Source organism: Grammomys surdaster, unplaced genomic scaffold (genome assembly GCF_004785775.1).
Source record: "Grammomys surdaster isolate TR1022 unplaced genomic scaffold, NIH_TR_1.0 375, whole genome shotgun sequence".
Classification (NCBI taxonomy): domain Eukaryota; kingdom Metazoa; phylum Chordata; class Mammalia; order Rodentia; family Muridae; genus Grammomys; species Grammomys surdaster.
Genome location: NW_021604794.1, coordinates 1868594 through 1895060, shown reverse-complemented (window position 1 = coordinate 1895060; position 26467 = coordinate 1868594). Strand labels below are relative to the sequence as shown.

The window sequence follows — 26467 nt, the reverse complement described above, 5'->3', positions numbered from 1 at the left end:
TTTGGCTTCTTTGTCAAAGGTCAAGTGTCCATAGGTGTGTCAGTTTATTACCAGGTCTGCAATTCTATTCCATTAATCAATTTGTCTGTCTCTGTATCAATACCATGTGGCCTTTATCACTATTGCTTTGTAGTACAGCTTGAGGTCAGAGACGGTGATTACCCCAGATCTTTTATTGTTAGGAATTGTTTTGGCTATCCTGGGTTTTTTTGTTTTTCATATGAAGTTGAGAATTTCTCTTTCCATGTCTCTGAAGAATTGTGTTAGAAATTTGATGAGGATTGCTTTAGATAAGATGACCACACTTTTACTATGTTAATCCTACCAGTCCATGAGCATGGGAGATCTTTCCAACTTCTGAGGTCTTCTTTGATTTCTTTCTTCAGGGATTTGAAGTTCTTCTTGTACAGATCTTTCACTTGTTTGGTAAGAGCTACACCAAGATATTTTATAATATTTGTGGCTATTGTGAAGGGTGTTGTTTCCCTAATTTCTTTCTCAGCCTACTTATCATTTGTATAAAGGAATGCTACTGATTTGAATTAATTTCATATCCTGACACTTTGCTGAAGTTGTTTATCAACTATAGAAGTTCTCTGGGGGGGAAATTTTGTGGGTCATTTGTGTATACTATCATATTGTCTACAAATAGTGATACTTTGACTTCTTCTTTTCCAATTTGTATTCCCCTATTTCCTTTTGTTGTCTAATTGCTCTGGCTAGAACTTCAAGTACTATATTGGATAGATAGGGAGATATAGTGGGCAGTCTTGTCTTGTCCCTGATTTTAGTGGGATTGCTTCTATTTTTTTTCCCATTTAATTTGATGTTGGCTGTTGATTGCCTATATATTGCTTTAATTATGTTTAGGGATCTGCCCATGTATTCCTGATCTCTCCAAGGTTTTTAACATGAAGGGAGGGGTGTTAGATTTTATCTAAGGCTTTTTTAACATCTAATGAGATGATCATGTGATTTTTTTTCTTTGAGTTTGTTTATATAATGTATTACATTGGTGGATTTTCGTATATTGAACCATCCCAGCATCCCTAGAATGAAGCTTACTTGATAGTGGTGAATAATGGTTTTGATGTGTTCTCAAATTTAGTGAGAATTTTATTGAGTGCTTTTGCATTGATATTCATAGCAAAATTGACCTCAAGTTCTCCTTCTTTGTTGGGTCTTTATATGGTTTAGGTATCAGAGTAACTGGCTTGTATGCAGCAAAATGCTAGATCCTGTTTATTTATCCAGTCTGTTAGCCTGTGTCTTTTTATTAGGGAATTGAGTCCATTGATGTTGAGAGATAGTAAAGACAGATGATTGTTAGTTCCTGTTATATTTGTTCCTGAAGGTCATATTATGTGTGTGTGATTCTCTTCTTATGGGTTTGTCATGAGATGTTTAATTTTTTTGTGTTTTCTTGGGAGTAGTTGCCCTCCTTATGTTGGAGGGTTTTTTTCCAGTATCCTCTATAGGACTTGATTAGTAGAAAGCTATTATTTAAATTTGATTTTGTCATGGAATATCTTGGGTTCTCCATTTATGATGATTGAGGGTTTTGCTGGGTATAGTATCTTGGGCTGAAGTTTGTGTTCTCTTAGAGTCTGGATCACATCTGTCCAGGATCTTCTGGTTTTTGAAGTCTCTGTTGAGAAGTTTGATGTAATTTTGATAAGTCTGCTTTTATATATTACTTGGCCTTTTTCTCTTACAGATTTTAATATTCTTTTTTTTTGTTCTGTGCATTTAGTGTTTTGATTATTATATAACAGAAGGATTTATCTTTTCTGGTCCAATCTACTTGGTGTTCTGTAGACTTCTTGTACATTTATGGTCATCTCTTTTTTTAGGTTAGGGAAATTTTCTTCTATGATCTTGTTGAAGATGTTTTCTGGCCCTTTGAGCTGGGAATCTTCACTCTCTTCTATTCCTATTATTCTTAAGTTTGATCTTTTCACTTGGGTTAGGAGCTTTTTACCCTTTTTAATTTTTTTTAACTGATGTGTTGATATCTTCTATGGTATCTTCTGTGCCTGAGATTCTCTCTTCTATTTTTTGTATTCTGTTGGTAATGTTTGCATTTGTAACCCCTGATCTCTTTGCTGAGTTGTTCATCTCTAGGGTCAATACCTGCTTGATTGTATTTTCTTATATTTCTTTAAGGGATTTATTTTTTGTTTTCTCTTTAAGGGCTTCTACCTGTTTGCCTGTGTTTTTCTGTATTTCTTTAAGGGAGTTATTTATATCCTCCTTAAGGGTCTCTATCATCTTCATTAGATGAGATCTTGGTTTTCAGATGTATTCGGGTATCCAGAGCTTGCTATGGTGGGAGAACTAGGTTTTGATGCTGCTGACTTTTATTGGTGTCTGTTGCTTATGTTCTTGCACTTGCCTCTTGCCATCTGGATATCTCTGGTGTTAACTGACCTGAGCGTCTCTGACTGGAGCCAGCCTCCTTGGAGGCAGGTAGAGCTCTGTGACCCAGGTTAGAGCCAGTTTACTAGGAGTCAGGCAGTGCAGTCTCTGGTTGGGGGTAGGTGTGGGATCTTCTATCCTTGGTTAGGGCAGACCTCCTGTCTTCCTGGTTAGGGCAAATGTCCTGGGAGACAAGTAGGCTTTGGAGGCAGGATCTGCCCCAGTTGTAGGTGGACATGCAGACCAGAAGAACTGTGTCCCTGGTTACAGCAGACTTCTTGTGTTCCTGGTTACTTCAGACCTCTTGAGAGAGAGGTAGGCTATGTCTCCATTTACTGCAGACCTCCTCAGAACAGGCAGAGGCTGTGTGGTATTGGAGAAGGGTATTGGGCCCACCAATCTGGCCCATGTAGAGGAGCAGACCAGAAGAGAGATGGAGCTCGGCAGATGGGGTAGATCCTCATCAACTGGGCTCTGTGGGTGTCCCAGCTGGCTTTGGTATTTGGGCGGGAGTCTCACCTGTGTGCCTGGTTACAGCAGACCTCATGGGTGACAATAAGGTGTGGAAGGGTATAGGCCTCCAATATGGCCCGGGTGGAGGAGCAGACTAGAAGCGACTTTGCAATCATTTTATTCATTTACCCATAATATTTATTTCTAACCAATACTTCACTGATGTATTATTTTGAGTTAACTGTTACCTCTGTATCAATTAAGAATAGAAAGAGTATTTTGTTTTGGCCTTACTGATTTCCCACTAATGTTCGTTATTTAGATATCTGTGTTAACCTTTGTTAGTTTCTTCCCTTTTACAAGTTTTAATACAGGTGAGGAGTTGTAATAAGACCCCATGTAAGTCTCAATAGTTTTACTTAAGTTATAGGGTCACAACCAACTTACCGTCTTTTTTCCACCTATCCGAGTCTCCTTTGATTGTCTTATTTTATATATAGGATTTTCTGAAAGAGATCTGTCTTCTCTATTCTATTCTTCTTCTTCCAGTCTGGAAGTCCCGTTAAATTTTGTCATTATTTTCTAGATCTTCTTTTATGTTTTTAATAATTTTTCTTTATTTTTGAGAATGTCATACATGTATACAGTGAAATATCATATATATTCCCCACTTTCTAATCCCTCCCATTTTCTACCCCCAAACATTCCTGTCCTGACTTCATGTCTCTTGTTTTTTAAAATATATAACTCTCTAAGTCCAGTTAGTGCTGTCTATATGTGTAAGAGTGTTTTGCCATAGACTAGAGCATGGAAAACCTACAGTAGTCACACCTTCAAAAGGATGATTCTTCCTCCCTCAGCAGCTACCCACTGCCAGTAGCTAACTGCTCAGTAAAGGGTGGGACCTACAGAGGATTTCTCCATGGATGCTGAAAGTTTTGCTGGTATTCCTGAGTTCTCTGTAATACTTTAAAGCTGTGGTTCTCAACCTTCCTAATGCTATAACCCTCTAATATACTTCCTCATGTTGTGGTGAATCCTCCTACAACCATAAAACTATTTTCATTGCTACTTTATAACTAAAATTTTGCTACTGTTATGAATCATAATGTAAATATCTGGTTTTTTTAATGGCCTTAACCAACCCCCGTAGGGATTTCAACCTGCAGATTGAGAACTGCTGTTTTAAAGCATTTGAACAAACTCAATGACATTAACTACCTCTGAAAATGTACTCCTTTTTAGATGCAAATTTATTTTTGTACATTTAGGATATAATAAGATTTTGCTCTACATACATGCAAGTGCAGTGGTGAACATTGTTTTAAGAAAAAATAGCATTCAGAGAAGAACATTACACTTTCTGAATAGTTATCACTTCCTAGAGATAAGTTTTTGATGTTCTAAATATTTATTTCCTTACAAACTAAACAGTACCACTTTTAACTTTCCATGTCTTTCTTTTGAGTGGTGATTAGGTGAAAGTAACAGTAATTACAGATATCCTATTGAAGAATGAGTTATAATTCAGTTGTAATAGATGTTAATGTAGACGCTGAAAAAAATTCCAGATCCAGGCCCAGTGATGACAACATACACATTTGAAATATGGCACCAAACGAAGCATATTATGTTTTGAGGTTTGTCCTGAGTTAACCCGGTTCCTTTGCTTCTTGTGACCTCATGTCTTGATGACTGCCATTTGGCTCCTCCCATTCATGCTTCTGAGTGATTGTCCTTGCCACCTAGTTCTGTAACCACTCTACATGCACTACAGAATACACTCTTTCTCATCCTCAATATCACTTTCTGTTTTAGTGCATGGTTCTAAAGAACAAACACAATGTCTTGGTCTGTCATTTAGTCATGTCCAGTGCTGAGGGATAGCCTGAGCACCGGTACCACTGACAGAACTAGGTGACAGAGCACTTGGCTTCTGAGAATAATATTACCTAAAGCATTAAAAAAAGGCATATTAGTGAAATTTCTTGACCCTCCAAATAAATAGCCAGGCTACACAATGGAAGAAAAACTCATGTATATAAAAGCATATATTAAATCCTCACAGGGAACTCATACCTTCCCAAATGCTTAGTATATATGAGTGTCCTCAAGAAAAGAGACTTGGTAAGATTGAGCTGAGTCTCAGTACAAACATTAATCTGTCTTGGTGAACATCTTATTTTTCAAACAGGATCATTTTATTTTGTAAATTAGGTTGGATTTTGTTTTGATGGTTCTTTCAATGGCTTGAATTTATATTCCCTTCTAGAGAATGTACAATCTCATGCACAATGAAATTAAGAACTCATTTCATAATAATAGAAAAATAAGTGGGAATAAATGACTTTGTATATTGAAACATTGGGAGAGAGAATTCATAAAGTATTTTTTAGAAAAACCATTTCCTGTTTGGATAAAATTAAGACTTATCTATCTATCTATATCTCTCTACCTATCTCTCATACACACATGCACACACACAGCAACCACACTTGTTAAGCCTGGAAGTAAAGGAACTATGTTGGAATGGTGGTGACTGGGGCAATGGGGTAGCAATAGGTGTCATCATTCTCATACTTGTCTTTCAGATGGAACCTCACTGAGCTGGTGGGTTGGAAGAACCAATGAAACATACACTTACTGGGGAGGTTCTCTGCCTGATCCTCAAAAGTGTACTTGTGGATTAGAAGGGAACTGCATTGATTCTCAATACCACTGCAACTGTGATGCTGACCTCAATGAATGGTGATTTCTACATGATTTTCCTGCACCACAAATAAATAAATAAATAAATAAATAAATAAATAAATAAATCAGTATTTTGTGCATAATTATCATGTGAGCTGAAATTTAAAAAATAACTTTTGTTCAAACAAGTTAAAATATATTTGAATGAAATATGGTCAGACAGATCATTGTATCTTTTCTAAGTGAATATATAATTGTAGACCAAATATTTATTTGAAGCAGTCAACCTGAAAAGCACATCATATGGAGAACATAAGCATTTATGGAGTAGTATTCTTTTCTATTAAGGGAAGGGTCTGGGCAATCAAGAAAAGCCCAGGTCTGCTAAAACCTTTACTAATAATCTCATCTCCCTGGACTAATAGCTAACTTCTGTGCTCAGTAGCTACAGTTATTTGCAATAGGCCCGGGTCTGCCATGAAAGGAAATTTAGGACAGAAATGAAAAAAGTTACATCGAAAATATATTTGCAAACGAAGTTGTAAGAGTGCTGTAGAGGTTTCAGAAGGGTTTCAGGTATTTTTGGATTTGAATTACTTACATACACTTAGTAATATATCTTAGAGAAGTGACCCAAGTCTAGGCATGAATTTTATTTGTATACACCTTATACATGTGGCCTGAAGGTAATTTTAGGCAGTATTTTAATTTACATATGTTTTAACTATCACAAGACATCAGGTGTGAAATTTTCCACTTTATGCATCATACCAGAATTCGATAATTTTCACATTTTAGAATACTTATCACTTGGATTTGCAAATTAGGCATGCTTCACAAGTAATATATTCTTCAGAAAATAATAGGGAATAAGTAAAAAATATGGGGTGAATGGGGAAATATTTCTATTGAAGAAGTTTTGAGATCTTATTTTTAATAAAGAAATAACCTTTCATCACCATTAAATATTTTACACACTCCAGATTATTTAATTCATCCATATTTTTTAATTTTTAAACTATGATTCCATGAGTGTTTTAGTTTTGCATATGAGAGTTAAAAATTTTGATTTGGGGCTGGAAAAATTGCTCAGTGGTTAAGAACAAGTGTTGCTCTTACAGAAGTCCTAAGATTAAATTCTAAGCACTAAACTTGTAGCTCACAACCATCATAACTCCAGTTCCAGGGATCCACCACCATCTTCTGACTTCCACAGGCATCAGGCACACACATTACAGACAAAGATGTAAAACACTCATATACATATTTTACCACACTATGTGTACTTAATGCCTGGTACAGTACCTGGTCAACAGAAGGTGAGTGCTGTCTAGCCAGTGAGTGGACTCAGCATGTCACAGAAAAATTTCACACACACTAGTCTGTATACTACTTACTTATAGAGGGATTGCATTTATTTTGTTTTCTAATCTGTCAGTTTAGTTTTACAAATTAAAAATTTATAAGAGGAGCATACAATCACCAAAAAAGACTTTAAAAATAAATTATAAAATAAAATTTTGTAACATGCTTAAATCTAAAATATTAATTTTCATAACTGTAATTAACACTCATTTAAATATTATTCTGAGACTAATCTTGAAAGAGTAGTAATTGCTTCATTATCTCAAGAGCTAATATTCTTAATATAATAATATCATAGGTAATTGTATCATCATGTTAATTAGAATAATTTTAAGAGTTGGATTGTTGTTTCTTAGGACCAGTGACACAATAGTCCTTTCTCAAAAGGAGCACCTGCCTGTCACTGAGATGGTGGTGACAGACACAGGCCGATCACATTTTGAAGCTGCCTATACACTGGGGCCTTTGCTTTGCCAGGGAGACAGTAAGTACACAGTTCTATTTTTACAATAACATGTTCTGGTTGTCACCTAGACAAGTATCCTTATTTTAGTCATAGAACTAGTGGCAATCTTAGGGCCAGGGTAGGAAAGCATTGTTTGTCATCTTCCTATTGCTATGAGCAAATAATTCATATAAATAACTTTAAAAGAGAAAATGTTGCTCTCAGCACATGGCTTTGGAAGTTTCATCTGGTGCCCCCTGAAGGGGAGGAACAGATAGTACAATAAAGATGCTGAGCCAATCTGGTGGCTCAGAAAACTGAGAGAGGAAGAGGCCCACAGTCCTCTTCAAGGGTCCATCCTTAGTGACATAGCTTTCTTTCATTGGGCTCCATCTATTAAAGGTTGCAGTAGCACCAAAGGCTGGCAACCAAGCCTTTAACGTTCAGGCTGTTGAGGAGCATCTAAGATCTAAAGCCTACTAAACTGAGGTGTGAAAGCTTTGTTAGCACTGAAGATCAGTACCCCACTTCACTATTGAGTACCCCTAAAATAAAATCTAGGAGATCTGTTTTCAGATCTTTAATCAGGATGTTTAGGACTTTAGGTTCTAGGGAAATAACTCAGTTGGTAAAGTATTTGCCTTGAAAACATGTAGACCTCAGTTCATATCCCAGAATCCATATTAAAAAAATCATATATGGCAACATATAGTGCTTATATTCTCTATGCTAGAGAGGCAGAAGCAGGAGAGATCACTGGGGCTTGGTGACCAGCTACCCTAGACTACTTGGAAAATTCCAGGCCAGCAGGAGACCCTGTCTCCAAAATAGATGGCACCTAAAGAATGATACCCACTGCTATTCTCTGGCCTCCATATGCATGCACATATGTATTCATACACACCCTTACTCATGAGTACACCTGCCATACATATAAACATCCACATGTATGCATACACATATACTGTTTGGGGGGCCTTGGTGAATCACATATTTTAGATTCTACATTAGGGATGTTCTGTCTGTATTAGCTTATAGTGAGTGAATTATCTTTATTTGACCCTATTATTTAATTGTCTGCTTTATTGTTCATTTGTTGATTTCTTCAAGAACTACCCTTCAGTGAATTATTTTCTAACGTTGTGACTGCTTAGGACGTTTTCATTTATTGCACTTATACTCTGAGGAAAGCTTGAGTAATTTAAGATCAATGGGTTAAACTTTTTTTTTCAGACCTCTGTAATGCTACTTCACCATTATGTGACAGTAAGTGTAAGCATATTTTTTCATACAGTAGGATATTTACCTTTGGTTGCATTCCACAGCCAAGGTTTCCTTTATCTGCCTATGATGCATTGTCATGATAGTCCTAGAACTCTTTCAAATCTATGAGGTTCTAGTCATTGCTTAGTACAAGAACTATCACCAAGTTACATCCAAAAATCATATTTGAGGAGATGTGATATGATCCCTAAGCACTACTGCATATTTTTCCTGAGTGTGCCATATTATACAGCACATACAGCCCCTAATGTCCAGAGGTTTCTTTAACTAACTGAGAAGACACCTGAGCGAGTCAAAACTGAATACAGTATGAACACTAACTATATTCCTCCCAAAGAGGAAAAGACTGACCTGGGAGCTGCTTTCTATAAAATGTCTTGTGCATTCTCCCAGAGATCCTCATCTGAGATGTAAACCTAGTGTATGTAAAACATGCACATTGATGTGATCACATACATAGGTCACATCACTGTGAGGCTTAGGGATTGGACAACCAGTGGTCATATCTGGATACTTATGTCACTTTCTGTCTATAAAGAATAATGTCTTTTAACTCCAAAGGCACCCATGAAACTGGAATGCTACTGTTGTGAGAATTTTCCCCCTGAGAATCTGTAAAATTCTCCTTCTTAAAAAGTCCCATAAAAAAACAAAGTTTGATTCCACTGAAGTTGATCCTTAGAACCAGTGAGTTTATTGGTGTATATTTACAAAGTACAGGTGACCCTAAAGCAACTGAACTAGAAGAGTCTACACCCAGTGTAGATAATGAATTTCCCATGGCCCCATAGATGAAGATCCCCTTCAGATAACCTTCCCCAACTTATAAAGCTAATACCACCAAAGACCCTGAATCCATGGGCAATTGGGGAAAAATGCATACGATTGTTGGGAACAGTGGTTGGACTCTCAGATTCGAAACCAATGACCCTCCACATTTCCTTTTTGAGTGAGGAAGTATCAACAGTCCATAGCCCAGACAGTGATGAACTCTCATAAGTAGGCACAACTGATCTTTGGCAGGTGAAGGCTGATTGGTGTAGAGGCCTGAGCTCTGCATCACATAATAATACTTCAATTTTTAAAACTTTCATAAAGAATACATTATTCTATGTAAAAAATTTTCTTAAAACAAAAGTGATTTTTAAATTAAATGTGGTCATTTTTAAGAATAATGATTCCAGAATGCTTTTTCATACCTTTCTCTGTGTCACGTGTTGGATTCTCTGTACCTGAGACTTTATACTGCTATGTCTGTCTTCTTTACCTTCCAAACATTTCCTGCTTTCTCCAGTAGCTTTAAGCCCTTTGTCCCTCTTCTCCACATTCAACGTCATTATCTAAGTTTTCTATATATATCAGGGATTTGATATTAGGTATGTTAATTCTATTCCTAGATGTTTACAATTTTTCTAGTAAGGTCATCTCATTTGAATTTCTATTTTGTTTTTTCCTTTAGAATCTCCTTTAACTTCTTTTTTAAATGCCTTATTCTTGGTTGTTTTACCAGCAGATGACTTTGATTGTTCTTGTTGTATGTAGCTTGGGAATTTTACTTTTCTTGGATTGTGTGTTTTCAGAGAAGCGTCTTGAAAGTGAGTGTGCTGTAGAACATTTCCATTTTTTTCTCTCACTCATTCTATCTTAGATATTTTTCTCTTCCCTCCCCTCCTCCTTCTTTCCCTTCACAGTGTGTACAAGAAGCATGAAGTACCATCCAGAAGTCCTGAGTTTCTTTTGAGAATCAAGACGAACTCTTAACTGTGAACATCCATAAAATACAAAACCAGAATCTTTTCATAAATTTTATTTTTTTTATTATTATTGGTGTGTGTGTGTGTGTGTGTGTGTGTGTGTGTGTGGTGTTTATGATGTTTACAAGGGCATACAAGTATCATGTGCATGTGTGGAGGTCAGAGGACAAGATTTTGGAGTCGGCTCTATCTCCATCTTTACATGAGTTCTGGGGTTCATAGGTAAGTACTCTTGCCCTCTGAACCATTCACACAGAGTCTTAATCCTCAATATGCTATGATATGGATGTCCAAAACTCCAACTGAAAGCTTGATTTTAATTAATAATATTAACTGCTCAAGCAATAAGCGTGCTTAATGAGTTTTCATTTTGTCTTTTTCTTTGTTTTTAAACCAGAGTCTTTTTGGAATTCAGCTTCCTTTAACACTGAGGCTTCATACCTTCATTTCCCAACGTTCCATGGAGAGCTCAGTGCTGATATACACTTCCTTTTTAAGACCACCATTTCATCTGGTGTATTCATGGAGAATCTGGGAATCACTGACTTCATCAGAATAGAGCTGCGTGGTAAGTTCCTAACCCAAATCTTGAGATACTAATTATTTAGCAATGAAAACTAACAGCAAAATTTCAAAGTACAAGCATTCTTACTTACCATGTTTGAACTCTAAATTGCATATTAGAGTTCATATTAGACTCTAAAATTAATTCTGTGATTTTCAGTTAATCATATTTTAAGAAAAAAATCAAACTATAATGTGGGAAAAAACTCAACGCGGGACCACAGCGGAGGTGGCCCGTGGGGGTTGGTGGCAGTGGAGTCAGGGGGGCTTTCCCGCAGACAGGTCTCAGGCAGATCTCACATACACAAGAAGGTCTAGGGTTCCAGAGGCTGGAAGCTTGGCAGCGAAGACACATGGAGTCCAACAGATGAAAGTTTTATTGTCCATGGTGTATAGTTGGATCTAGATGTGAATGCACGCCCCCGCCCCCAAATGCCAGGAGGAGCTCTCTTATATGAAGAGTGGGAAAGAGGAGGGACTAGGGAGGAATAACTTAATTAGCTATACCCCCCTTCCTTTAGGTAACTCATTAATATGTAAACATAAATCTCTCCAGGCAGAGGCCTGTTAGTCTCGTCCTCTATCTGTGTCTTACAGTGACTGATGGTACAGGTTAAATGGAGATTAGACGGGAGATTAGACTGTGTGTCAGGGCCATGGATTCTGGGGACATGACTGAACACCTGCAGTCTTGGGGTTCCAGGCTCATGCCAACCCATGAACCAAGGTGTCCTTCCATGGCCTGACACTATGGAGCATAAAGCATGTAATAAACCATAACCATGTAAAAAATAAGAAATAAACCATAGTGTTACGCTTTACTTGATTATAGCTGGGTACATTTAGAAGTTTAAATCAAATTCATCAAGTTGACTACTAAATTACAAAATATTTAACAAAATTTTTTTCATTCTTCCAAAGCTTAATTTATGACTACCAAACATTTTATTTAGTGTTTTAAAATTTAAATAAGGCTTTGAAATATTTTAAAATAAAACTATGTATACATGTAAAACAAATTATACCTCTATTTAGGACTAAGTAAGATTAAGTTAGGATTTAGCATGAATGACTAGTAAACTTCAAGAAAAAAATGAGATAAAATTAGATTTATTTTGTATTGTTTTACACTTAGATACAAGTTAATTCTGCCTTTCTAACAACTCAAAGTAAGATTTTTTTTTCTGCATAAGTGTCATTGTCTCTATTTATAATGAACATTTCATCATGTTTTATTTTATTTTTTATGTTTATATTTTTAATTAATTTTCAGACATTTTTGCTTAAAATATTATGAAAAGTGATCTTATACATATAAATGAGCATATTCAAATAATTTACATTACCATTTCAAATATAAAAATTCATTTATCTATTTAAAATTTTATATTTATATTAAGTTGGTAGTTTGAAGTTTTCTGATAGTTTTACCTGATTATAAGTATGATATTTTCTTCCTGTGACACTGAGGATATATACATCTGTTATATAATTGTTTTGAACTAGCTGTTGTTCTATTTACAGTATATTGCAAAAAAATTGGCAATTCTTAAAATAATCTTTAACATTTGTAATCATGGTAACACCTTGACAATGATGTTATTGTATAAATCAAGAAAAATAGCTAGATTAGCCAGCTATAAATACTTGCAACCTGTCCATGGGCCTCTTACGATTTCAGAAATCTCCACAGCCCCATTTGAGGTCCCAATCTTTCTTCTAATTCATTCTTTGTTTTTAATTGCAGGTTACAGAAATTAAAATGAGTTTCTCCTTTCTGTATAACTACCTTTCTTCTTCTTTGAGATTACTGATAATTGATTCTTTCCAGTAATTAAAAATAAAGGTTTTCTTTTAGTCACTAATCAACAATGAAAAGATAAGTGACAGAATAGAACAATAGATAAAGAATAACAAGCCACTGAATAGGGCAGGAGATAAGGAAGAAGCAACAAGCTACAGTCGTGCTAGGCTCCCACTTCCCACTTTGTATTCTTCTTCCTCATTCTCACTCTTGAAAAACACAGGAACTGTATTTTACATTTTTTCTCCATTTTATGACTAAAATCAAAGTTTGTTCTGCTCTCTATCGTGTAAATAATCCAGTTTTGGGTTTCCTTTTTATAACAAAGTCAAAAGTCACTGGAGTCAAATAATGATGCCTCTAATCAACTAGAAATTCATACGTGATTTTAAAAATCTGTTTATACTCTTTAAGATGGAGGAAAGATAGATCTTTTAAGAAATGTAACAATTGCCCTTCCGCCCCTGCCTGGTCCTCTGGGCTGGAGCAGACACAGAGTCGGTCTGCTCCTGTCCTGTTGAGAAACTGAATCCTGAGTCATCCAGGAGCCACTGCACTCAGAGCAGCTGGTAAGAACTCCATCTCACTCCCTAAGGCCCAGAGATACATCTGGGAGCCAGGGCCATTCAGGGCACAGCAGCTACCCAAACCCCGCCCCTCCGGAATTCCACTTCCCTTCCGCCCCTGCCTGGTTCTCTGGGCTGGAGCAGACACAGAGTCGGTCTGCTCCTGTCCTGTTGAGAAACTGAATCCTGAGTCATCCAGGAGCCACTGCACTCAGAGCACCTGGTAAGAACTCCATCTCACTCCCTAAGGCCCAGAGATACATCTGGGAGCCAGGGACATCCAGGGCACAGCAGCTACCCAAACCCCGCCCCTGTGGAATTCCACTTCCCTTCTGCCCTTGCCTGGTCCTTTGGGCTGGAGCAGACACAGAGTTGGTCTGCTTCTGTCCTGTGGAGAAACTGAATCCTGAGTCATCGAGGACCCACTGCACTCAGAGCAGAAGGATTTCCAGATCCAAGAGGTGGCCTGAGTCCCAGGAGTTCTTCCACCCAGGAGATTAGGAGCATAAGACCACAGAGACCTCTGGACTCTGAGGAGCTCTGCAATAAGCAAGATAACTGGAAATAGAGACTCCAGTTTTACACAGTGAGGGCAGGTACCACTAGAGTTAACCAGATGGCGAAAGGCAAGCGCAAGAACATAAGCAACGGAAACCAAAGTTTCTTGGCATCATCAGTGCCCAGTTCTCCCAATATAGCAAGCCCTGAACACCCCATCACACCTGAAAAGCAGGATTCAGAATTAAAATCACTTCTCATGATGATGATAGAGGATTATAAGAAGGAATTAAGTAACTCCCTTAAAGAAATACAGGAGAGTACAAGTAAACAGATAGAAGCCCTTAAAGAGGAATCACAGAAATCCCTTAAAGAAATGGAAGAAAACACAAAGAAGGAATTAAACAAAAACATTCAGGATCTGAAACTAGAAATAGAAACAATAAAGAAAGTTCAAAGGGAGACAACCATGGAGATAGAAAACCTAAGAAAGAGATCAGGAGTCACAGACGCAAGCATCACCAACCGAATACAAGAGATAGAAGAGAGAATCTCAAATGCAGAAGATACGGTGGAAAATATTGACACAGTTGTCAAAGAAAATGCAAAATGCAAAAAACTCCTAACTCAAAACATCCAGGAAATCCAGGACACAATGAGAAGACCAAACCTAAGGATAATAGGTATAGATGAGAATGAAGATTCCCAACTTAAAGGGCCAGTAAATATCTTCAACAAAATTATTGAGGAAAACTTCCCTAACCTAAAGAACAAGATGCCCATAAACATACAAGAAGCCTACAGAACACCAAATAGACTAGACCAGAAAAGAAATACCTCCCGTCACATAATAATCAAAACATCAGATGCACAAAACAAAGAAAAAATACTAAAAGCATTAAGGGAAAAAGGTCAAGTAACATATAAAGGCAGACCTATAAGAATTACACCAGACTTCTCACCAGAGACTATAAAAGCCAGAAGAGCCTGGACTGACATCATACAGACCCTAAGAGAACACAATCGCCAGCCCAGATTACTATACCCAGCAAAACTCTCAATCACTATAGATGGTGAAACCAAGATATTCCATGACAAAACCAAATTTGCACAATATCTTCCCAGAAACCCAGCACTTCAAAGGATAATTGATGGAAAATGCCAACACAAGGAGGGAAACTACAACCTAGAAAAAGCAAGTAAGTAATCTTCCAACAACCCCAAAAGAAGAAAACTATACAAACATAATTCTACCTCTAATAACAAAAATAACAGGAAGCCACAATCATTTTTCCTTAACATCTCTTAACATCAATGGTCTTAATTCCCCAATAAAAAGACGCAGACTATCAGACTGGATACACAAACAAGACCCAGAATTTTGCTGCATACAAGAAACGCACCTCAGTGACAAAGACAGACACTACCTCAGAATAAAAGGGTGGAAAACAATTTTTCAAGCCAATGGTCCCAAGAAACAAGCTGGAGTAGCCATTCTAATATCAAATAAAATCGACTTTCATCCAAAATTAATCAAAAAAGATAAGGAAGGACACTTCATACTCATCAAAGGAAAAATCTACCAAGGTGAACTCTCAATTCTGAACATCTATGCTCCAAATGCAAGGGCACCTACATACATAAAAGAAACTTTACTAAAGCTCAAAACACACATTACACCTCACACAATAATAGTGGGGGATTTCAACACCCCACTCTCAGCAATGGACAGATCATGGAAACAGAAACTAAACCGAGACACTTTGACATTAACAGAAGTTATGAACCAAATGGACTTAACAGACATCTATAGAACATTTCATCCTAAAACAAAAGAATATACCTTTTTCTCAGCACCTCATGGTACCTTCTCCAAAATAGACCATATAATTGGTCACAAAACAAGCCTCTACAGATACAAAAAGATTGAAATAATCCCTTGCATCTTATCAGATCACCACGGACTAAGACTGGTCTTTAATAATGACAAAAACAATGGAAAACCCACGTACACATGGAAACTGAACAACTCTCTACTCAATGATGACTTGGTCAAGGAAGAAATAAAGAAAGAAATAAAAGACTTTTTAGAATTCAATGAAAATGAGGACACATCATACCAAAACTTGTGGGACTCCACTCCTCTTAGCAGTGCTAAGAGGAAAGCTCATAGCTCTAAGTGCCTACAAAAAGAAACTGGAAAGAGCACACACTAACAAGTTGACTGCACAACTAAGAGCTCTAGAACAAAAAGAAGCAAATACACCCAGGAGGAGTAGAAGGCAGGAAATAATCAAACTCAGGGCTGAAATCAACCAAATAGAAACAGAAAGAACAATACAAAATATCAATAAAACCAGGAGTTGGTTCTTTGAGAAAATCAACAAGATAGATAAACCCTTAGCCAGATTAACCAGAGGGCAAAGAGACAGTATCCAAATTAATAAAATCAGAACTGAAAAGGGAGACATAACAACAGAAACTGAAGAAATTCAAAAAATCATCAGATCCTACTACAAAGGCCTATACTCAACAAAACTGGAAAACCTGGATGAAATGGACAATTTCCTAGACAGATACCAGGTACCGAAGTTAAACCAGGAGCAGATAAACCATCTAAATAGTCCCATAACCCCTCAGGAAATAGCAGCAGTCATCAAAAGCCTCCCCACTAAAAAAAGCCCAGGACCAGATGGTTTTAGTGCTGAATTCTATCAGACCTTCAAGGAAGACCTAATACCAATTCTCTTCAAACTATTCCACAAAATAGAGACAGAAGGAACACTACCCAATTCGTTCTATGAAGCTACAATTACACTCATACCCAAACCCCACAAGGACCCGACAAAGAAAGAGAACTTCAGACCAATCTCCCTTATGAACATCGATGCAAAAATACTCAATAAAATTCTAGCAAACCGAATCCAAGAACACATCAAAACAATCATCCATCATGATCAAGTAGGTTTTATCCCAGGAAAGCAGGGATGGTTCAATATTCGGAAATCCATCAATGTAATCCACTATATAAACAAACTTAAAGAAAAAAACCACATGATCATCTTACTAGATGCTGAGAAAGCATTTGACAAAATTCAAAATCCCTTCATGATAAAAGTCTTGGAAAGATCAGGAATTCAAGGCCCCTACCTAAACATAGTAAAAGTAATTTACAGCAAACCAGTAGCCAACATCAAGCTAAATGGAGAGAAACTTGAAGCAATCCCACTAAGATGAGGGACTAGACAAGGTTGCCCACTCTCCCCCTACCTATTCAATATAGTACTGGAAGTCTTAGCCAGAGCAATTAGACAGCAAAAAGAAGTCAAAGGGATACAAATAGGAAAGGAAGAAGTCAAAATATCGCTATTTGCAGATGATATGATAGTATACTTAAGTGACCCCCAAACTTCCACCAGAGAACTCCTAAACCTGATAAACAACTTCAGCAAAGTGGCTGGTTATAAAATCAACTCAAACAAATCAGTAGCCTTCCTCTACATGAAAGATAAACAGACTGAAAAAGAAATTAGGGAAATGACACCCTTCACAATAGTTGCAAATAATATAAAATACCTTGGTGTGAATCTAACCAAGCAAGTGAAAGACCTGTATGACAAGAACTTCAAGTCTCTGAAGAAAGAAATTGAAGAAGATCTCAGAAGATGGAAAGATCTCCCATGCTCATGGATTGGCAGGATTAATATAATAAAAATGGCCATCTTGCCAAAAGCAATCTACAGATTCAATGCAATCCCCATTAAAATCCCAACTCAATTCTTCACAGAGTTAGAAAAGGAAATTCTCAAATTCATATGGAATAACAAAAAACCCAGGATAGCGAAAACTATTCTCAACAATAAAAGAACTCCTGGAGGAATCACCATCCCTGACCTCAAGCTGTACTACAGAGCAATAGTGATAAAAACTACCTGGTATTGGTACAGAGACAGGCAGGAAGATCAATGGAATAGAATTGAAGACCCAGAAATGAACCCACACTCCTATGGTCACTTGATCTTTGACAAAGGAGCTAAAACTGTCCAGTGGAAAAAGGACAGCATTTTCAACAAATGGTGCTGGTTCAACTGGAAGACAACATGTAGAAGAATGAAAATTGATCCATTCTTATCCCCTTGTACAAAGCTCAAGTCTAAGTGGATAAAGGACCTCCACATAAAACCAGATACACTGAAACTAATAGAAGAGAAGGTGGGGAAAAGCCTCGAATACTTGGGCACAGGGGAAAAGTTCCTGAACAGAACTCCAATGGCATATGCTCTAAGATCGAGAATTGACAAATGGGACTTCATAAAATTGCAAAGTTTCTGTAAGGCAAAGGACACTGTCAATAGGACAAAACGACAACCAACAAATTGGGAAAAGATCTTTACCAATCCTTCATCTGATAGAGGCCTAATATCCAATATATACAAAGAACTCAAGAAATTAGACTCCAGACAACCAAATAACCCTATTAAAAAATGGGGTATAGAGCTTAACAAAGAATTTTCAACGGAAGAAACTCGAATGGCCGAGAAGCATCTAAAGAAATGTTCAGCATCCTTAGTCGTCAGGGAAATGCAAATCAAAACAACCCTGAGATTCCATCTCACACCAGTCAGAATGGCTAAGATTAAAAACTCAGGTGATAGTAGATGCTGGCGAGGGTGTGGAGAAAGAGGAACACTCCTCCATTGTTGGTGGGACTGCAAGATGGTGCAACCACTTTGGAAATCAGTCTGGCGGTTCCTCAGAAAATTGGACATAGCATTACCCGTGGATCCAGCTATACCACTCCTAGGCATATACCCAGAAGATGCTCGAACATATAACAAGGACATATGCTCAACTATGTTCATAGCAGCCTTATTTATAATAGCCAGGAGTTGGAAAGAACCCAGATGTCCTTCAACTGAGGAATGGATTCAAAAAATGTGGTATATTTACACAATGGAGTATTACTCAGCTATTAAAACAATGAATTCGAGAGGTTCCTAGGTAAATGGATGGAACTAGAAATTATCATCCTGAGTGAAGTAAGCGAATCACAAAAGAACACACATGGTATTCACTCTATTAGCCCAGAATCTTGAAATGGCCAAGATTCAACTCACAGGCCACATGAAGCTCATGAAAAAGGAAGACCAAGTGGGGGTGATGCGGTCCTTCTTAGAAGGAGCAACAAAATACTCAAGGGAGCAATTATGGAGACAAAGTGAGGGACAGAAACTGAAGGAGGGGCCATCTGAAGACCATTCCACATGAGTATCCATCCCATGTGCAGTCACCAAAGGTAGTTGCTGATGTGGAAGTCAGGAAGTGCATGCTGATAAGAGCCTGATATGGATGTCTCCTCAGAGGTCTTCAAGAGTCTGACATATTCAGAGGCAGATGCTCACAACTAGCCATTGAACTGATAATGGGGTTCCCAATGGAGGAGTTAGAGTGAAGACTGTTGGAGCTGAAAGGGTTTGCAGCCCCATGAGGAGAGCAACAATACCAACCAATCAGAGCTCCCAGGGTCTAAACCACCAGCCTGGGAGCACTTAGGGGGGGATCCAGGGCTTCAGCTGAATATGTAAAAGTGGAGGACCCTGCTAGGCATAGGTGGAAGAAGAGAACCTTGACCTCATGAAGGCTGGATGCCCCAGGGGGTGGGAATTTTGAGGGTGGGGAGGTGGGAGTGGGGGGGTAGATAGAGGTTACATCCACAGAGAAGAAGGAGGAGGGGCCAGGGGATTGGGGGTTCCGAAGGGGTGGTGGGGGATGGGGTAAGGGGACAACATAGGAAATGTAAATAAATCATCCATTAAAAAAAAAAAAGAAATGTAGCAATTATAAATCCAGAAAAAATGTATGTGTCTTTATAAATACATTCTCAACCAAATATACCAGTATAAATCATGTCAATCATAGTCCTAATTTATGCAATGGTCTTACAGCCTTAACTGGCATACATAACTAAAAATGTTAACAAAATTTGAGGGTAAAGATAACATGGGAGAAATATTGATCCGATTCAGTGTACAATTATACTTTCAGCAATGTCTTAATTTTTATATTCCTATACCATCTTAGTCCAAACTACAATAATCCAAAATTTGTTACAGAAATAAGGTTATACTCTCATTAAAAAGGTTAAGTTAAGAAGATTTCCCCATGCAAAATAAGAGGTCTGAGGATCACATGGTACAGTTTCTTATTCTAAATGTTTATTGATTTGTTTGTTTTGTCATCTACAAACAACATTAAAATCTATTTGTTGTTCACAGAGTTGTAGGTAAGAAACAATAAAACTTTTTAAGGGAAGATATTGTTTGTTGACAGTTAGGTTGCAGTGGTGTGTGATGCTTGAGTATGGCTCTTCAGATGCTGATTGAGATAATTCAATCTGGAATATCTTTTGTTGCACTTGAGACATGGGTAGGGCCTCACCCCACTGTGCTTTTTTTTGTGTCTGTTGAGATCACATAAGCGGAAGAATTTCCATGTGCATCCAGGCTCATTGCATGCATAAGCCTTCTCACCAGTGTGTTTCTTCATGTGGTCTTTAAGGTGGTAAGACTTTGTGTAAGATTTCTTACAATCCTGGTAGGTACAGTAGTAGCGCTTCAAAGGACAACAGGTCTTCTGGGACACAGGGCTCTGGGTCTTGAGGTCTAATTTCATCTCTGGATGCTGTCCTTGGATCAAACCAGAAGGTGAAGAGCTTTCCTGAGGTTGTCTTTGTATCACAGGGAAACTTAAAGTATATGAGGATTCACCCACATATGGGGCTTGGTTGCTAAGTGAAGTCACCAGAGAATCAAGGCTTTCTTCAATTTTGGGTGTTCCATTCTGACTTGGGCAGACATTGTGATCAACAGAGATCCTCATCTGACCCAAGTAGAATGTCTCTTCAGAACTGGGACTTGTCTCTGGATGACAATCCAGGTTGTCTTCTGCACTGGATGTTGTCCTCTTAGTCCCATGAAAAGTTGTGTCAAAACTGGAGATTGGCATCTGAAAGTCATAGAGAAGCTGGACACCAATTGGACTTGTCACCTGGTGATTCTCAGTCAAATTCTGGTCACATCTGTAGCCTGATGTCTGATACCCAGAGAGGGAGTACTCACCACTGAAGAAATTCTCCTGACTTCTGCAGACATTCTGACCACTGAAGGATGTCATCTGATAGTCATGCTTTATCTGGTCACAGTTATCTATCTTCTGGGGCTCATAGAAAATCTGATATCCATTGGGAGTTATCATTTGATCTCCATAGAATCTATTATCAGCTATTAGGTTCCTCTTCAAATCCCCCAAAGGATTCTGTTCAGAAAAGGTTAGGATTTGACTGGGATGAAGGGCCTGGCTATAATTGGGTGCTGTCATCTGATTCCCGTAGAGACTCAGAAGCCCTCCATCTCTGGTTGTCAGCTGACTGTAGTAGGAGGTCTGGTCATCTTTGAAAGTCATCTCAAGGTCACCACTGAGGGTCTGGTCGTTTATAGAAGGAAGGGAGTGATCCACATTTGAGTCATGGCCTGCATGGCTTCCAGAGAGAGCAATTTGATGATCACCAGAGGTAATCGTCTGACTCTCACACAAGCCTGTATTTTGGATCAAGACAGTCTTGTCAGGGCTCAGTGTCCTCACCCAGTAGCCTTCATTGTTGAGAGTATCCTTGATGTCAAGTACTGCTGTCTTCTGGGGATGAGAGAGGCAAGTCTTGGGGGTGCCGTTGAGCTGCATAAACTGAGGGCCTGCAGGGAATTTTTTCTGCTGGTTCAAAGAAGACGTCTCATTTGGCTCTCCAAAATGGAATTCAAAAGCTTTTCCTGCGTGTGCTGTTGAGTTCTGAGTACAGACAGCCTCCTGTGTGCTACAGGATGCAGATGTCACCACTGTTTGTTTCCAGGTAGGCATCTCTGAGCTCTGACCTGAAACAACCTGGCTGGGCTCCGCAGGGGAAGGCTGAGTATTACAGAGTCTTGGCTGGGAAGCACCTGTGTTTTCTGCCATGTCCATATAGTCTTCACAGAAGGCCTGGGAACTCTTCAAGTTCCCCAAAGGCTGCAGTCCTGCCAATCCAACAATAGTTAGCTAAAAATTAGAAATTCAATAGTCCTGTAGTTTCTCAATCCCACAAGACAGATCGTCTCAGCTGGTCTTCTCTATAGGCTGGAAACTGGAATAGTTGGGTCCAGTGCCAGTGTAGGGATAGATGTTTGAACAAGCTGAGGACAAGCTGAGGAATATGAAAACCTTCCTGCTTCCATGGCCTTATATACACCCTCAGCAGGAGGCGTGTCCAGGATTATAGGTGGGTTGTCCTGGCTCAGGATCTGATTTAAAGGTATACGTCTTCTAGCCTTCTGTTCTTGGCAAGCAGTCATTTAGAGAATTCAATCAGACACTATCTCAGAGGTGTGTCCTACTTGTGTAAATATTTGTTCTTTCCAGATACTTTCAAGTAGACAACAAAGAGTACACATCACAACCTTGACCTAAGAAAAATGTGATTTTAGCTCCCTAGAAACATTAAAAGTAGAGTACAACCCAGTGCATCGTAATTTTATTTCAGAAGATAACATAAAAATGGCTGCATACCTCAGTACGCCCAAGTCTACTTGCTAATGATCTCTTTCTTTTTCTTACCTCCTGTATTTGTCAGGATTCTCTAGAGGGGCAGAACTTACACACCGAGTCTTTCTATATATGTATAAAGGCAATGATTTATTATAATGGCTTACAGGTTGTGCTAACCCTAATCCAACAATGGTTCCATGTGGTCTACAAGAGTAAGAATCTAGTACTTGTTCAGTCCAGGAGGATGAATGTCTCAATTGGTTACATTTTTTTATTATTCGTTTTTTTTTTTTTACAGTCCAGGTACATTAACCAACTGTTCCACATACCAAACCTCCTCTGACACCCCGGTCTCTAAAATGATTTTCCCAACTCCCAACCCCCACAACCACACCAGACCTCTCCACTCACTGGGGCTCCAAGTCTCTGGAGGGTTATATCTTCTCTGACTGAGTCCAGATCTGGCAGTCCTCTGCTGAATATATGTTTGAGGCCTCATATCAGCTGGTGTATCCTGCCTGGTTGGTGGCTCAGTATCTGAGATATCCCAGGTGTCAATGTTAGTTTAGATTGCTGATCTTCCTCTAGGGTCTCCCTCTTCCTCAGCTTCTTCCAGCTTTTACCTAATTCAATCACAGAGGTCACCAGCTTCTGTCCATTGGTTGGGTGGTTGGGTGTAAATATCTCAATATGACTCTTTTAGCTGCTTGTTGGGCCTTTCAGAGGGCAGTCATGTATGCTTACTGTTTGTAAGCATACCATAGCATCAGAATTAATGTCAGACCTTGGGGCCGCTCCCTAAGCTGTATCATGATTTGAGCCTGTTACAGAACCTCCTTTTCCTCAGTCTCTTCTCCATTTTTGTCCCTGCAGTTCTTTCAGACAGGAACAATTCTGGGTCAGAGTTTTTGACTGTGTGATGGTAACCCCATCCTTCCACTTGATGCCCTGTCTTTCTACTGGAGGTGGACTCTACAATTTCCCTCTCCTCACTTTAGGACATTTCACCTAAGGTCCCTCTGTTTGAGACCTGAGAGTCTATCACCTCCAAGGTCTCTGGTATATTCTAGAGGGTCCCCCCACCTCCTACCTCCTGAGGTTGCCTGTTTTCATTCTTTCTGCTGGCCCTCAGGGCTTCATTTCATGTTTTATTTTTAATGTCTATTTTAGACTACAATGTCTTCTCTATGAATTAACTTGAAAAATATGGATATATAATTGTCTCTAGCTCCCACAGAAGTGACCTTTTCTTTTGATGTTGGGAATGGACCTTGTGAGCTCACTATACAGTCACCGACTCCCTTTAATGACAACCGGTGGCATCATGTAAGGGCAGAAAGGAATGTTAAGGGAGCATCACTTCAGGTAGATCAGCTCCCTCAGAAGACACAACCCACTCCTGCTGATGGACATGTTCGACTACAACTCAACAGCCAGCTCTTCATTGGTGAGTGCTATGAAAATGCTTTTATGTAATTGATTGATCAGTTGATGGATGTGTGTTATGTATGTATATGTTTATGCATAGTACATGTATGTGTCAAGGCCAAAGGTCAATATCAAGTGTCTCATTCAGTTTCTCCCTACTTCATGTTTTGAAACAGGATATCTCACTGAACCTAGACCTTACCAATTTGGCAAAACTATCAGGAAAATGGGATGCAAGGAACTGCCTCTCTCCGTTCCCTAGTGTTAGGATTACAATGCATACTGTCATGCTCAGCTTTTTTTTAAATGTGGGTGCTAGGTATCCAAGTTCATGTCCTAATGCTTATGCAACAACTGTTTTACTGACTGAGCCATCTCCCTGGCCCCAAAGTGCTTCTAATAAAAACTAAGAATAGATGCTATGATTTGTACTATTTGCTAATGGTGCAGTAGGTTCCAGGAACAATAAGAAGCTATTACTTCTTATTTGACATAATATTCTGTAGGTATTGTCAACTGCTTACAGATAAGATAATGAACCCTCCAAAATCTAGAATTTAGCCCCAAGCTAGTTGATATCCAATTTTGAACAGTTCATATGCAGATGCTTGCACTGTGTCTGGTCCATTTATTAATATGCTTAATGTGACAATTAGCAATAATTAGTGTACTAACTTACTCATTGTCCCCTTTAGTGCAATTAGAAAACTTGTCATAATTGTACCAAAAGTCACCCAACTTAAAACATACACCCACAAAATCATCCAACTAATAAATGAGTTGAACAGACAATTCTCAGTGAAGGAATATTAATGGCTGAAAGAATTTACAGAAAGTATGTTCATTATCTTTATAGATCAGGAATATACAAACTGAAACTGCCATGACAATCCACCTTACCCCACTCAGAATGTCTATCATCAAGAAAACAAATCACAGTAAACTCTGATGATGATGCATGGGCAAAAAGAGTGACTCTGTTCACTGCTTCTGGGAATATGAACTTGGGCAGCTACTACTTAACAGTACAAAGGTTCCTCAAAAAGCCTAAAAATAGAATTATGATACAATCCATTTCTACACTCTAAGTCATATACTACAGAAATACCTATACATAAATGTTTATTGCTACACTGTACACAATAACCAGGCAAGGTGCCCATCAGTGGATTAATAAATAAAGAAAATGTGGTACATATACACATGGAACTCTATTCCATTAAGAAGAATTAAATAATTTTAATTATAGAAAAATGGGTGGAACTAAAGGGTATCATGCTGATTAAGCCAGACTTGGACAACTGTGGTGATTTGAATAGTTATGGCCCCCTAATACGCATGTGTTTGAATACTTGGTTCATGGAGAATAGCCTTGTTGAAGGAAGTATGTCACTGTGGGGTGGACTTTGAGGTCTCCTATGCTCAAGTTCTGCCCAGTGTGGAATCCAGTCTCTTTCTGCTGCCTGTGGGATCAAGATGTAGAACTCTCAGCTCCTCCAGCACCAAGTCTGCCTGCATGCTGCCATACTTCCCACCATGATGACAATGAACTAAACCTCTGAAACTGTAAGACAACTCCAAATTAAACATTTTCCTTTATAAGAGTTACAGTGGTCATATTGTCTCTTCACAGCAATAAAACCCAAGCTAAGACAGAGATTGGTACCAGAAACTGGGACAAGCATATCCAGGTTTTTGCTCAGAGGAATGTGAATTTTAGAAGATTGGAGTGGAAAGGAATGGAATGCTTTAAGTGGGGTTAATGAGCCATCCTAGTATAAACATGGAAGAAAGTGGTGCTAAGGGTAATTGTGGAGGCCTGGCTCAAGAGGTTTAAGAGGAAAAGACTTTTAGTATGTTGCCTAGAAATTATTCTTGTGATATTTTGGTGAAGAATGTGGTTTGTTTTGCCTTTGTACAGTCTGCCTGAGGCAAAGGTAAAGAGATTTAGATTAATTGCATTGGCAAAGGAAATCTGAAAACAGTCTAGTCTGTGGTTCACCCTTATGAAGTGTGGTGCATTTTGATGAAACATAGCAATCTAAGAAAGAAAAAATACAAAATGTATGGTCCAAGGATTAAAGATGCACCAGGAAGTGGAATGGAGCTAAATCTTGTGTTCAAGGGGATTAAGTAAAATTAAGGGAATGGTGACCTCAGGACAATATACCATTCAGCTAAGCTTGCATCTCATTAAAAAAAGAAAGAAAAGAAGGAAGGAAGGAAGGAAGGAAGGAAAGAAGGAAAGAAAGAAAGAAAGAAAGAAAGAAAGAAAGAAAGAAAGAAAGAAAGAAAGAATTAAAGAATTAAAGGAAATCTTAGGTCCAGGTCTTAGGTAGGCATGGTAGTACATACCTTTAATCTCAGCACTCAGGAGACAGGCATCAAGATCTCTGAGTTCAAGGTCAGTCTACAGAACAAGTTCCAAGACAGCCAAAATTAGACAGTAAAAGAAATAGTCAAAAATAGAAAGCTGGTGAAGTTGTAATTGAACAAGGGGGCCATGTTTCAGCCCCAGAAAGCAGTAGAACTTTGCAGCTTTGGCCATATGGTTCTGGATTTAGAATCAAGGATGGAATTTCCCTCTATGACTAAGGAAAGCTACTGAGACTAGGTGTGTTGT

General features: G+C 38.4%; 2 protein-coding genes across 3 annotated transcripts in view; one reads left to right on the top strand and one right to left on the bottom strand.

The window, feature by feature from the left end:
• LOC114632647 (contactin-associated protein-like 3) overlaps positions 1–26467 on the top strand; it is a 161352-nt gene that overhangs the window by 115113 nt on the left and 19772 nt on the right. For both annotated transcript variants that reach the window (XM_028781239.1, XM_028781240.1), the window contains 4 exons: positions 5463–5619; positions 7284–7411; positions 10808–10978; positions 23645–23863. In XM_028781239.1, the coding sequence (XP_028637072.1) occupies positions 5463–5619; positions 7284–7411; positions 10808–10978; positions 23645–23863 (675 nt within the window). The remainder of the gene's footprint in view (positions 1–5462; positions 5620–7283; positions 7412–10807; positions 10979–23644; positions 23864–26467) is intronic.
• Positions 20173–21855, bottom strand: LOC114632648 (Kruppel-like factor 18). The gene has a single exon (XM_028781241.1). The coding sequence runs from the start codon at positions 21853–21855 to the stop codon at positions 20173–20175; it is 1683 nt and encodes a 560-aa protein (XP_028637074.1).